Source organism: Echinops telfairi, unplaced genomic scaffold (genome assembly GCF_000313985.2).
Source record: "Echinops telfairi isolate 266 unplaced genomic scaffold, ASM31398v2 ScPeMD7_45;HRSCAF=164, whole genome shotgun sequence".
Taxonomy (NCBI): Eukaryota; Metazoa; Chordata; class Mammalia; order Afrosoricida; family Tenrecidae; genus Echinops; species Echinops telfairi.
In genome coordinates this window covers 88,382-101,634 of record NW_022103943.1, presented here as the reverse complement: position 1 = coordinate 101,634, position 13,253 = coordinate 88,382, and the positions used below count along the sequence as shown (strand labels likewise).

At 41.8% G+C, this 13,253-nt stretch overlaps 1 protein-coding gene across 1 annotated transcript in view; it reads left to right on the top strand.

Moving 5' to 3' along the window:
• The window catches only part of ITIH6 (inter-alpha-trypsin inhibitor heavy chain family member 6), a gene marked incomplete at its 3' end in the record, with an annotated part of 108,025 nt that overhangs the window by 13,828 nt on the left and 80,944 nt on the right, over positions 1-13,253 (top strand). Inside the window, 14 exon segments of the mRNA XM_030885760.1 lie at positions 1,592-1,701; positions 4,902-5,018; positions 8,510-8,580; positions 8,582-8,645; positions 9,326-9,848; positions 9,851-9,889; positions 9,892-10,155; positions 10,158-10,316; positions 10,319-10,584; positions 10,816-10,906; positions 10,909-10,967; positions 10,970-11,039; positions 11,042-11,074; positions 11,221-11,403. Coding sequence (XP_030741620.1) covers positions 1,592-1,701; positions 4,902-5,018; positions 8,510-8,580; positions 8,582-8,645; positions 9,326-9,848; positions 9,851-9,889; positions 9,892-10,155; positions 10,158-10,316; positions 10,319-10,584; positions 10,816-10,906; positions 10,909-10,967; positions 10,970-11,039; positions 11,042-11,074; positions 11,221-11,403 — 2,049 coding nt within the window.

The following is a 13,253-nucleotide window of genomic DNA, read 5'->3' as shown; positions in this document are numbered from 1 at the left end:
GTTCTCTGTGGCGGTACTGTCCCTTTAAGGCGGCAGCCAGGAGAGACCGCGTCTGCGGCCGAGCTGCTGCTGGCGCACGGGCTCGCAGAAGCTAGAGCATTTCAAAGCGTTCTCAGTTTGCTTTGTGAGTGGAAATCGCATGCAAAAAAAGAGATTCAGGAGAGACCCTAGTACCCTAGTTCTAATTTCTGGACGCCACCTCCCCGTTCCCTTTGCCTTACCTACCAATTTTCTGGTCTGGCAGCAGGAGCTCTGGACGATGTGTCCTATCGGGTCCGGAACCAAAGCGGGAGTCGATCATGACTAATTTGACTCTGCTGCTGACCAAGGGAGACAGTATAAGTATGTAGTGGAGAGATACAAATACACAGACCTGTGTTCAAACATAAGTTTTTACCTTTCCATAACACGAGATGTTAGACAAAATATTGAATTGGTCTGCTTCATTTTATCTTCCATCTTATACAATGAGGGAAATGCCATCTATGACCCAGGGCCATTGTGAGAATTGAGATAACTCCACCACACACGAAGGAGCCCTGGCGGGTTACATATTGGGCTGCTAATATCAAGATCCGCTCCCCATGAGATAAAGATGAAGCTGTCTTCACTGAAAATTTATAGTCTTGGAAACCCTAGGGAGCAGTTCTACTCTGTTTTATAGGGTTGCTACTATGCAGTAGTAGGGGGTTTTGTTGTTGTTGTTGTTTGGTTGTTTGATTGCCTCCCACCAAGTCATTGGGTGCAGAATAATGAGGATTTGGTGATAATTGTAATAAATAACATGAGTAAACACTTAATCAGAGCCAGGTATGGTGCCAAATGCTCTATAGTCATGGACTCATTTAATCTCCAAATGCCACTAGGTATGAGATAGGAGTTCTTAGAATTCCATGTTATGGATAAGGAAACTGAGTGATTAATTTATTCGGGGTCAAATAATCACTAGCAGAGACTGGGGCCCACACTCTTAAATCTTATGTTAAAAATAGCAGCTCTCTCCCAACTTCTCTTTAATGCAATCTGGTGGTGATAAAACAAAACAAAGCCCTCTGAAAGAAAGGAAGGAAACCCAGGGAATGTATGTAAACAGGCAAGGCAGAGAATAATGGGGCACACTTGCCCCTAAGCTTCCTGACAGCTGTAGCAGGAAGAGGGGGGGGCGTGAGCAGAAATCTCAGTTTTTATTTTCTGGGAAAAAAGAAGGCACACACGCATGCCTAAATAGACACTTTTCTAAAACCATAATCTCCGGAAGAACTGACTATGTGGCCATTTCAGCAAATATCCAGGACCTGAAAAAAAATCTGTGTATTTCTCTGCAATAAATCTGTTATTTTATGAGATACAGAAAGCATGTGAGTGAGGGTCAGACTGCAATAGGCAGGAGACTAGAGTGAGGGTTGAATCTGTGAAACAGGGCTTCCTGGAGGAGGCAGGGAAGGAGCTCTTTGTAGGGCTTAGATAGATGGAATGAAACTTGATAGTCTGAGGGAGAAGCAACTGGTAGCAGAAATGGTGAGGGTCAGACTTCTCACCCTCCACAGAAAGTGCTCATTTTGCTGCCCCTTTCTCTTGTTTGTCCAATGAGTCTCCATAGTATCACTGCAAGACCAGTCAGCTCTCTCTAGCTCAGGTATTGTGTCAGACTTCATGGCACAGTATGATGTGGTCATGGAGAACATTATTGGAGAAGTGTAGGTGAGGGGTCTAGCATGGTGGGAAGGGATTAGGATTTGGAATCTGACAGGCTTCTACGAGTTTCACCTCAGGAACACCTGAGGACTAGGGAATTCTGATATGATAGTGTTAAGAGACACATCTTTACACCTTGCTTTACATCTGCTCCTCAGTTAAGGTTGGAGACCTATAACTGTATGCATTGATTCATGCTCCAAATGAGATCATTCTCAATTAAGTCAAGCCCATCTTATTGACTCCTTTTTCACAGTGAGCCATTGATCAGTAATTTCTGTCTCACACTCACAGGCTTTCATATTTTATGCAGACTTGCCCAGTGCTGTCTGATATTGAGAATCCTCTAAAGACACACAGGCAGATCCTACTTACTGTATACAGTGAAAACAGAGAAGTGCTCTTTCAATGACAATACAAATTATGATGGAAGCCGTAAACAAGGGACATGGTGGAAAGGGAAAACTTCTTGAAGGAGGCAAAGGCTGGCATTGGTGTCCAAGAATAAAAAGAAGTTTACCTTGTTCAGTGAGGAGGCCCTGCAGGAAAGGGAAGGTATTTTAGCAATGTGGGGCCTGCATGACAGTGATGAAAAACATCTAGGTTTGTGTAGTGAAGTAAAAATAGATGGTCATTCTTGGAACATCAATTTGAGCTATAAGAAATGCTCAGAGATGAGGCTGAAGGTAGGTGAGTATTGTAGATGCATCATAAGGAACATGGGATTTGTCCTTCAGTGCCCAAGGACTTATGCAATAAAATGACATTATAAGGTTTGTATTTAGAAATGTTCAGCAGCTCATAGGAATATACATGGATGCAAAGGCCCATACTTGAAGATGGGTGACCTGAGAGAACTGAAGCTTGAATTTGAGCCATGAAGGTTTAAGAAAGAGGAGTGGATCTAAGATGTATCCAGTAGGTAAACTCAGCAAGATTTGGTGGCTGATTGGATATCAGGAGACTGGTGCACAGGAGATTTAGTGGCAACACTACTTTCCATCTGAGGTAGCCAGGTAGTTAGTAGTCCCTGAAGTGAGAAAGGGATACGAGGACAGTAGAGGGGAAGGAAGGGGAAAAGATGATTAGTTCCTTGTTTGGTAAAATTTTCTGGAGGCATCTCCTGGTCCAGCATTTAGTGGGCATGCAGTTCTATAGAAGGAGAGTGTCTAAGAATTGGAGAAAGAGGCATGGGGGTCAGGAGAAGAGGAAACTCAGTGGTTTAAAACAAGAGCATGAATGAGAATATGCAGAGTAAAAAGGAAGATACATGATCCCAGTACTTGAATAAGAGCGTCCCAAATCACAGGGCTACTGATCCCCTCAGTCCCTGAGCACCCATAGTGACTGCCAACAGCCCCACAAGGAGGCCACAGTTAATCTTCATGGTTTACCCCTTTTTGCTATACCAGTATAATCTTGTTTGGGTGTTCCCTGGCATGAAAAATAGTGGGGAGCACTAGTTAGGGACAGGCACAGGAAGGGAAGTGTGAAAGGGACTAATGAAATGAGCTAGAGAGGTGGTAGGGTCACAAAACAAGTTCATGATATCAGAATCCCAGGAAAATGAAATATGAAGAAAACCTAAGTGATGGTCCAAGGAGGGACAGATACTAAGGAAAGGAGAGAGGCTGGTTGAACATTTGAGTGGGAAGTGGGGGAAAAGGAGATGGCTTTAGTGGGTGAAAAAAATGTATAATCAAACTGGAAAGCCCAGTAGTGTGTGCATGTGTGTGTGTGTGTGTGTGTTTGTGAATGTGTTGGTTTTCATCTGTTTTTATTTTTGTCTTTGTTGTGGGGTGGGGAGGTGAAGAGAATGGCCCTGATTGGTAGAGTAGGTTCTGAGTGCTGGCAGTGCACTGGAAACAGGGAAGCACTTTGTAGGTTTTAAACATGAGAAAGAGTTACATGGGATGTGTGCCCCAGGCAAGGGGTGGGGATGGGTTGCCAAAATGCCTGTAGGCTGGTGCTGTTAGATGTCTTGATGAGACAAGAGGTTGGGGATCAAGTGAGACCTAGGTCATGGCATCAGTGAAGTGAGGTAAAAGTTTGAGATGACCTTAGAAGGGAATGTGAGTTTGGTGAATCAGGGTATGTTGTGGCTCAAAGAATAGTAGGTTAGTGTCCCAAGAGAATAAGAGGTTGGGACTATATATGGATAGGCATGTAATTTTCCCAGAAGCTCTTACCTACTTAGATATGAGAACAGCTATTACTGAGTGGATGACCTAGACCCTTGGAAACTATTAATGTCGGGAGAAAGGGAAAGCAGAAACTGCTCAAGCACTTGTGAATTAATTGAAAACCGATGTAGGAAAGGAAACCATGTTCTCCTCATTCCCCTTTTCCCTTCAGGGAGAAGGAGGCAGTGTCCAGTCTTGTGGGCAGAGAGGAAGATCATCTAGTTGCACCAAAGCAGAGCAAGCGTCAGGCTTCAGGAGTTGTGCCCTCCCAGCTCCCCCTCCACTTTTCTGCTTATCTCAGCCCCCTCTGTAGGGGGAGAAATGACCTGAGAAAGGCAGTGAAGGTGATCATCAGCCAATCACATCTCAAAACATCAATACCTGATCTAACCAATCTCTTCTAAACAGAAAACTCCCTCAGGCTCTGCTCTCTTTTTCCTCCCTGTTCTGCCCAGCAACAGCAGAGAGGAAGTTTAAGGAGGAGGGAGAGACCCTGGCAGGGATTGGAGCTAGGCCCCAAGCTCACTCTATAGAGGGAGGTTAAAACAATACTTAACAGTTCCTGGAGCCAGGCAAAATGTCCCTGGAGACTCCGAAGATTGTCCAAGCCCAGCTTTCTCACAGACAGGAACTCATATATTACAAAATTCATGAACCTTGGGGCCCTAGGCCATCAGTAAATGTTATTCCACCACAGTTCTGGGCAGACTGTTGGGCTGAACAACTAAGATAAGAATTTTGGTGGAACCAAGGGCTCAATAGAAAGAAAATATTTTGGAAATGATGATGGCAATGTATGTACAAATGTGCTTGATACAACTGATGTACCGATTGTTGTAAGAGCCCCAATAAAATGATTTATTAAAAATTTTTAAAAAGGAGTTTTGGTGGCGGAGCTGGAATATTGAACAAACAATTGTACAAAAGCCTACTTAAGAACAGGGTTTTTTGAAGGAAAATAAGACAGGCCCTCATTTAGATTGGCTTTCACAGCCCTTCCTGGTTTTACTTCATTTTGTCTAGGTTTATGATGGCCTTTTACTTCATTACTTTGTCCCTAAAGTCCTCCTACCTGTGGAGAAAGATGTGAGTTTTATTATAGATGTGAGCAGCTCTATGTTTGATGCCAAGATGAAGCAGGTAACAAAGACCCTGAGAGTCTTCCAGAACCCTGAAAATAGGAGATAAAAAAATCAGAGAGAGCTGAAACAATGGAGCCCTGAGCTCAGAACTCTGCATCCCAGTCACCCTTGAGACTCACTAGAATTGCAGTGTTTGGAAAACATAGAGTTCTGGAGTTATAGAGAATTTGAATTGTGCAACCCTCCTTCCAGAACACCAGTGAACCAGAGTACTGGAGACATAGATTCTTTTAACCTTATGGTCCAGCAACCAAAAAGTTTTGACATTAGTATATGAACCCATAAACTTCTCAAAGCAGAATATTCAAGCCATAGTTGTTTGGAGCTCCAAAATGATATGGTTGTGGGGGCTGGTGACAGTGTAGCCAGCCATTGGTCCTTAAAGCCACCACAATCCCATACCCTGGGACATAAGGTTATATGACCTAGTGTTACATTTCTCAGGTAGGAAATACGCCTGTTCTTGGCTTCACACAACAAAGAATTCACACTGAAGCTTGGTTTGTGATACAAGTGAGTTTTCATGAAGTACGAAAGAAATTTCAGGTTTTACAGTCACTGAACATAGGCAACCTTGTGAGACTGCACACCCACGCGTGGTAGCCTGAGGCCAGAGAGATAGAGTCATGGCTGAGCGTAAGGGTGAGGAAAATGGGGTGGGGGGGAGCCAGAAAAAGGCCCTCCCGGTATTTGGGGCCTTTGGCTAGGAAGTGTGGTCGAAGGTATTGGCGGAATTAAACCCACCTGGCCTACTTTGGGCCCACCCAGGTGTACTTCCCACCTGGCTCAGGCTTGAATTGGCACATGCCCGGCAACATTTATGGCTGGCTGAAGCTCACCTGGTTCTCCGCAACAACATCCTGTAGGGGTCCTCCAGGCATAGAGAGGGACAACCCCTAACCCTATCCTGCTGCTTAACCCTGGGATCCATTAAATGTTAGGATTATGGGGACCTGGATGTGTAAAAATCTAAGAAAGCCACTGAACCTTAAAACTTTAGGAAGCCAGAACCCTTTGACTACACAGAGAACTGAAATCTCACAGTTTTAGAATCCTACAGTCTCTGGGATTAAGAATTTTGAATCATAGAAACCTTAGGCCGCTGATTAATTAGAACAGCAGTTCTCAATGTGTGGGTCGTGACCCCTTTCACAGGGGTTGCCCGATCCATAACAGTAGCAAAATTGCAGTTGTGAAGTAGCAACGAAAATAATTTTATGATTGGGGGGTCACCACAGCATGAAAAACTGTATTAAACGGTCAAGGCATTTGGAAGGTTGAGAACCACTTACTTAGAACATAGTACATAGTGGTCATAAATTCCTTAAAATATAAGGTCTTGAAATAATATAGTCCTTTTCAACTTAGCACACCAATGAATCCTAGAATCATAAAATATTTAAGTCATTTTAAATGTGGAGCAAATGAAACTAGAGACTGAATCATAGAATATTTTGAACTTAGCATAGTCATATATACTAATGAAATCTAATAAGTCATTTGTACCTTAGAATCCTATGACCATGACATGGAGAAACTAGGGAGACTGCAACTAGAATCTTTAGATTCAATGTGCAGAAAATCTAGCTCAACAACTGGTTTCATAAGTAAAGTTTTATTGGAACTCACTTATGCTCATTCATTTTTTTCATGTACATAAATTCTTCTACAATAAAAGGACAGAAATGAGTAGTTGCAACACAGTCCATATAGTCTTAAAACCAAAAAATATTTACTATCAGTCCCTATCCAAAAATGTTTGCTGATTCCTGTCCTAGAGCAATAAAATTATATGATTCTGGAAGTGGAGTACCTGATCATTTAATTTTACTGAATATTGGGGTCACAAAGATCTTGAGCTATAAATACTCTGACCTTAGATCCATAACAACCAAGATCCATGGACAGCATAAAACTCTTGGTGGTCTGAATTGGTCTGAAACCATAAGTTCTTAAGACCTTAAGGTCATAATCATGGAAACCCTGAAATCACACAGACATCAAACTATATAGCTCTTAGGCCTTAGAATCATGAATTTAAGAGCCTAGGAAACAAAGAAGGAAACATGGTGGTACAATGGTTAAGCACATGACTGCCAACCAAACGGTCAGATGTTAGAACTCACCAGTCACTTCACCGGAGAAAGATGTAGCAGTATGTATACACAAAGAAATCCTATGGGCAGTTCTACTTTGTCCTACAGTCAGTGAATTGGAATCAACTTGATGGCAATGGACATGGGAATAGGAACCAGAGAAGACTTGAACTGAATCGTCAGGCCACATCTTGTTTTAAAATTTGGAACCCAGAGTGGTTTTAGAACCTAGAGGATAGGGAATCAATGGGAAATACACTTTGAACCTTGTGTTTGGCCAGGTTGACTAGAAAAACAAATCCAAAGATTTTTATATATATAATCTCTCTCTCTCTCTCTCTCTCTCTCTCTCTCTCTCTCTCTCTCTATATATATATATATATATATCTTCAAACTCAGGCAGTCACAAGCAATGATGCAGAATACAGGAAGATCACAGGCTAGTGGGTACAAAGTCTTGTACCAAAAGCTTTTTGGTACTCTGAGCTTAATGTCATCACCTGTAAAATAGAAATAATATTAATGCCTTCTTCATTGTATTGTGAAGATTAATGAGCTTATATATAAAAAATATTTAGCACATACCTGGAATATAGCAAGTATATATAGGACAAGTACACCTTATTCTATCAACTGTCTGGGACAGGTATGATCTAGGGAAAGGGGAATGAGTCAGAATAGGCAATTCAAGGAAGAGTTTCCTAAAAGAATGATCAACTGAAAGAACAGTGAAGCTATAAATAAATAAAGGGAAAGTAGGTTGATTTATCTGAAGGTCATACCAAGATCAAAGTTATGGAGAATCTGGGGATCTAGGGGTTAGGTGGAATAACCTAGCAGAAACAGAAGGTGTTTATGATGTGGAATCATAAAGCCCTCTAATGTTAGAGTTCTAGAATCATGAAATCATGGGTCATGGGTGTCCAGGAATCATAGAACATATGGTTCATAGAACTCTGAAGAAATATAAATTGAACTTTCTAAACCAGTCCTATGCACTAGAACGTTCTTGATTATGAAAATGTACTAAAGTTCTGTGATATCCAGCATGATAGTCACTAGCCACATATGGTTATTGAACACTTGAAATGTGACTACTGCAAGTGAATAATTGAACTTTTTAATTTGTATTTAATTTTAACCAAATTACATTTAAATAGCTACTTGTGGTTAGTGACAACTGTATTGGATTGTGAAGTTCTAGACTTTAGACCAAGAAACCCTGGAAATACAGAGACTTCAGTCCCTGAATCCTAGAATCACAGAGTGCTGTAGTCAGAAGGGCTTAAAAATCATACAATATGTAGACCTTATTGCCTATATGTAAAGAGCCCTTGTATCTCACAGACCTCAAGTCTTGCCTCATATTCTTCAATTCATTTATATATCAAAGATTTAGAAGGCCATAAATGTGATCCTCATTGACCCGTGAGTCAATGACTACTTCAACATCATCTTTTCTGACAGTTAGTGTCTGGCAAATTGGAGGTTCCATCCAGGCCACCATTCAGGATGTCCACAATACCAAGGCAACCTAGGGCACAGGGAAGCTGATGGTTGAAAATATTAGACCTATGTCCCAAATAGGAAGGTGGTAATGATGTTGAACATTACTAAAATTCTCCTTTGATTTTCCTATTCCTCATACCTATGCCTGAAATATCACTATTACATTTCACACGAATATGCCCCTTCAGCTTTCTGGGTTTTCTGCTCACCCCCTTTTCCTAGTGGAAATAGTATAGTTGATTCTCCATGTGTCTTTCCAAGTGCTTGCAAAAACTGCTGCTCTGATTCTGGCTTTTGATCAGATCTTTACGGAAATTACAGAAGTCTCCCCCGACCACCACTCCTTTTCTACTCAGTCCTTTCTTCCCTTGTAGTAAGAATATAGAGTCAGATTCTTTCTTTAGGGAGATAACAATCTAATTTAGGAGTGAGACAATCGCCTAGGAAATAGGCAAAGAATAGTCCTAGATAGAAAATCATTAAAAACAAAGGCATGTGGGTCCCCTTGTCAGATGTCAGGGAGCTCAAGGAAGAGAAAGACTAATACTTGGGTAGGGGTGGGCAAGTTGAGCAGGATACATAGCAGAAACAGCTTGAGCAAAGATGAGGTATTACTGAGCCTGGGGAGTTGATGAGGCCCAGTTGTTTGCAACTGAGATAGAAGTAACCTGAGAAGATGATCTTATAATCTTTTCCCCAGTTAGGGACTGGCATCACAGATCTGCTGGCAGATACATCAATGCTCAACTATAGCAATAACAAGCCAAAGAGGGGGGTTCAGTGTGGAGAAGATCCCTCTCATTATCTCCTTGGTGTGATGACTCTCAGTGTGATCCTCTCCACTGTCCATCAGGCACTGGGCCACAAGCTATTTCTTTTCAGTTTGGTCTTTGGAGACGATGCTGACTTCCTGCAACTGTGCTTCCTTTCCCTGGAGAACCAGGGAACAGCCCAGAGAATATATAAGGAAGTTGAAGCAGCTCTGCAGCTGTAGGGCCTCTATGAGGAGATTGGCATACCTCTGCTCAGAGATGTGCATCTTGATTACTTGGGTGGCTTTTGGGGGGCTTCTACTTAGGCTTTTCCCCCCATCTACTTTAGTGGCTCAGAGTTGGTGGTGCAGCCAGGTGATCAGGAATAGGGCATCCATCTGGCAGACTGTGGCCCATAGAATCAGCTTCACATGGCCTACCGCAGTGAGGTGGTCACCAGGAGCAGCCAGGAACTTTTGCCAGCTCAGGGGAGCCAGGCTCAAATGTAACACACTTATTAGTTACCTCTGGTCCTACATCATTTTACAGCTTCTAGAGGCATACTTCCAGGCCCATGAGAGTACCACTCATCATCTACTGGAGGTCAAGGCCCTCAAACTATCCCATGAATACAATGCTGTCACACCTCTGAATCCCTTGATCTTACAGGCCAGAGAAGGGATCTGGAGACAGGCCCTTACCACAGGCAGGCCAAGTACCATCATGGCTTCATATACTAGCAGGCATGGCCTAGGAGCAGGCATAGACCATCCAGCCTTAGGCTCAAGGTTTCCTCTCAATCAAGGACTATGAAACTAAAGTCATACCTGTGTTCAACTATTCCTGCCTCTACAAAGAAGATTCCCAGATCCAAGAAACTGTAGCTACTGGGCCAGAGTCCTACAACCCTATCAATCCCAGTATACCCTAACCCTAAACTTTAGCACAACAGGATTTTGCCACCTTGGCACAGCTGATTTTCAGGATGAAACCTGCTACTCTTATACCCTTAGTTTCTGGTGCTCTGTTGCATCTGAAGCTGAGCTCTCCGTTACTCCAGAATCCCTATATTCCATTATTCATGAATTCCAAGTCATAAGTCTCACCTCTGAATCCTGGTACCCCATCTAAGTCCAAATCTGACACAATTAAACCTGTTATACAACTATATTCCAAACCTGGTGCTCCATCACAACCTAAACTACATGTTCTATCACACCCAAACCCATATTACATTCATTGAAGAGCCTGCCACAACCCAGAAATGGAGTTCCCACAGTGCAATAGAAGATAAATGTCTAGAAAATAATGATGTCAACATATGTACAAATGTGCTCAAAACAATTGATGTATAGATTGTTACAAGAGCTGTAAGAGCCCTCAATAAAATGTTTTTAAAAGCACAGACCCCCAAACACATATCACATACTATACCTAGAGTGTTTCCAAAATGGCAAACAACCTGCCTATAACTTACACAAGTATCCTCTTACACAACACTCCTAAAATTCCACCATCTTATAAGCCTAGTGCCCACCTCACCAAGCTTCCTAAAATCTATCATTCTGTAAACCTGAAACTTCAGCCCCCTCCATATAGCAAAGACTCCACTCACTTTGAGACCTGGCAAACCCAGGCCCTCACCCCCTCAGAGCCTAAACACACAAGTACAGTTTCACATACCATATGTCCCAGAAGTACCATGTTCACTCTCTGTACCTCCAACCTGCTATCTCTGCTACCTGCTATAAAGTTTTAACATCAGTATGGCCAGCTACCAGTACACAGAGTACCAAGCCCGTTCTGGAACCATCTGTATTCAATAGCTCTTGGCATGCATCAGAAAGCTACCACCCAAATATGCTGATCTTGCAGCCTCCCAGCTCCTTCCCTGAAGTTATCAGCCTGTTCCTTCTTCCAGAGGAAGTAGAGCTACTGTTTGAACCACTGATGAAATACACATTTGTGAAGTCTTTAAATCCAACAGCTTTCTATACCTTCCTCACTCCTGACAAAGATGATGAGTGTCTTGAGAAAGTGGTTAAATTACAAGTCAGGGGGTGGTGAGGGGAAGAGGAAATGAAGGAGGCATGAATAGAGAGCATCAGTAGCTTGGAGTCTATCTACAGGCTTAAGCAGATTTTAGTGACAGTGCAATAGTGAGACCTTGGCCCTGGGATAGGAGGGATGTTAAGACTGGAAAGATTGAATACAAACTGGCTAGGCGGTGGGTTTGACATCTGTTCTGTAGTCCAAGAGAATTCATCACTTCTCTGACAGGGATGGGTATGGGGGGTTAAATGTAAGTGTCATTGGGCAAGGCAGGGTGATACATTCTTCTGTGCCCTGTAAATAACCCTGCTTAGAGGGGTATAAAACTTGGGGAATATTATGACAATTCACTTTAAATTTCCCAAAGACTCTAAATTAAAACTAAGTAACATTCTTGAGTTCTTCCTATATGCCAGCACTGCTCTACATATTGTACATGTAGTCCCTCATTAATCTTCACAAGAAATGATTAATATCTCCATTTTGCACATGCAGAAATCAAAGCACAGAGAGGTGAGAAAACTTGTTCAGAATCACACAGTAGGAGGTTTGAATCCACATGATCTGCTCTCAGATTTTATGTGCTTTGCCATTCCACTATTCTGTCTCCTTGAAAAATAGGACTACCATTTTCTGTGTGACCTTTTAGGACAGGATTAGAACAAGGGGGGGGGATTAAAATCAAGAGGATGACATTCTTGATAGTGTCCTTTTCTTCTTCTCACCATTTCTCATTCATCCTCAATTCCTATCAATGTTACCTCTAATGTATTTCCTCAATCCGTCAACTTCTCCAAATCCCATCAGCCACATTTACTTAGGTCAAACTACCATTATGTGCCAAGACCTAGAATTAGAAAACCCAAAGGGAAGATATACATACACTAGTATATCTAAAACTGAAAGAATTGAAAAAATATCAAGCCTCAAGATGCAATATTGAAAGATTCTATGGGGGAAATTTTTGAATGATGCAGGGAGCATCAAAAGAAGATAGAACGAATACACAGAGGCACTGTACTAAAAAGAATTAGATAGCATTCCACCATTTCAGGAGGTAGCATATGAGCGAAACCAATGGTACCAAAGGTAGAAGTTCAAGCTATACTGAAAGCATTAGCCAAAATCAAGATTCCAGGAATTGATAGAATACCAACTGAAATATTACAAAAAGCTAATGAAGCACTGGAAGCACTTACTCATCTATGCCAGGAAATTTGGAAAACAGCTACTTAGCCAATTAACTGGAAAATATCCATACTTATACTCATTCCAAAGAAAAGTTACCCAACATAATGTGAAAATTATAGAACATTATCATTGATAATACATGCAAGCAAAATTTTGCTGAAGACCATCCAACAATGGTTGCAGCAATACAATGACAGGGAGGTGACAGGGGTTCAAGCTGGATTCAGAATAGGATGTGTCACAAGGGATATAATTTCTGAAGCCATATGGATCTCGGAGCAAAGGGGAGAATACTAAAATGATGTTTACTTGTGTGTTATTGACTATGCAAAGGCATTAGACTGTGTAAATCACATCCAACTCTGGATAGATAGCCTTGAGTAGAATGGGAATCGCAGAGCATTTAATTGTGCTCATGAAGAACTTGTACTTCGATCAAGAGGCAGTTGTTCAAGCGGAACAAGGCAATATTGCATGGCTTAAAATAAAAAAAGGTGTGCATCAAGGTTGTGTCTTCTCACTATACTTCTTCAATCTGTATGCTTAGCAAATAATCAGAGAAATTGGGTTATGTGAAAAAGAATGCAGCATCAAGATCAGAGGAAGGCTTATTAACAACCTTCAACAAGTAGA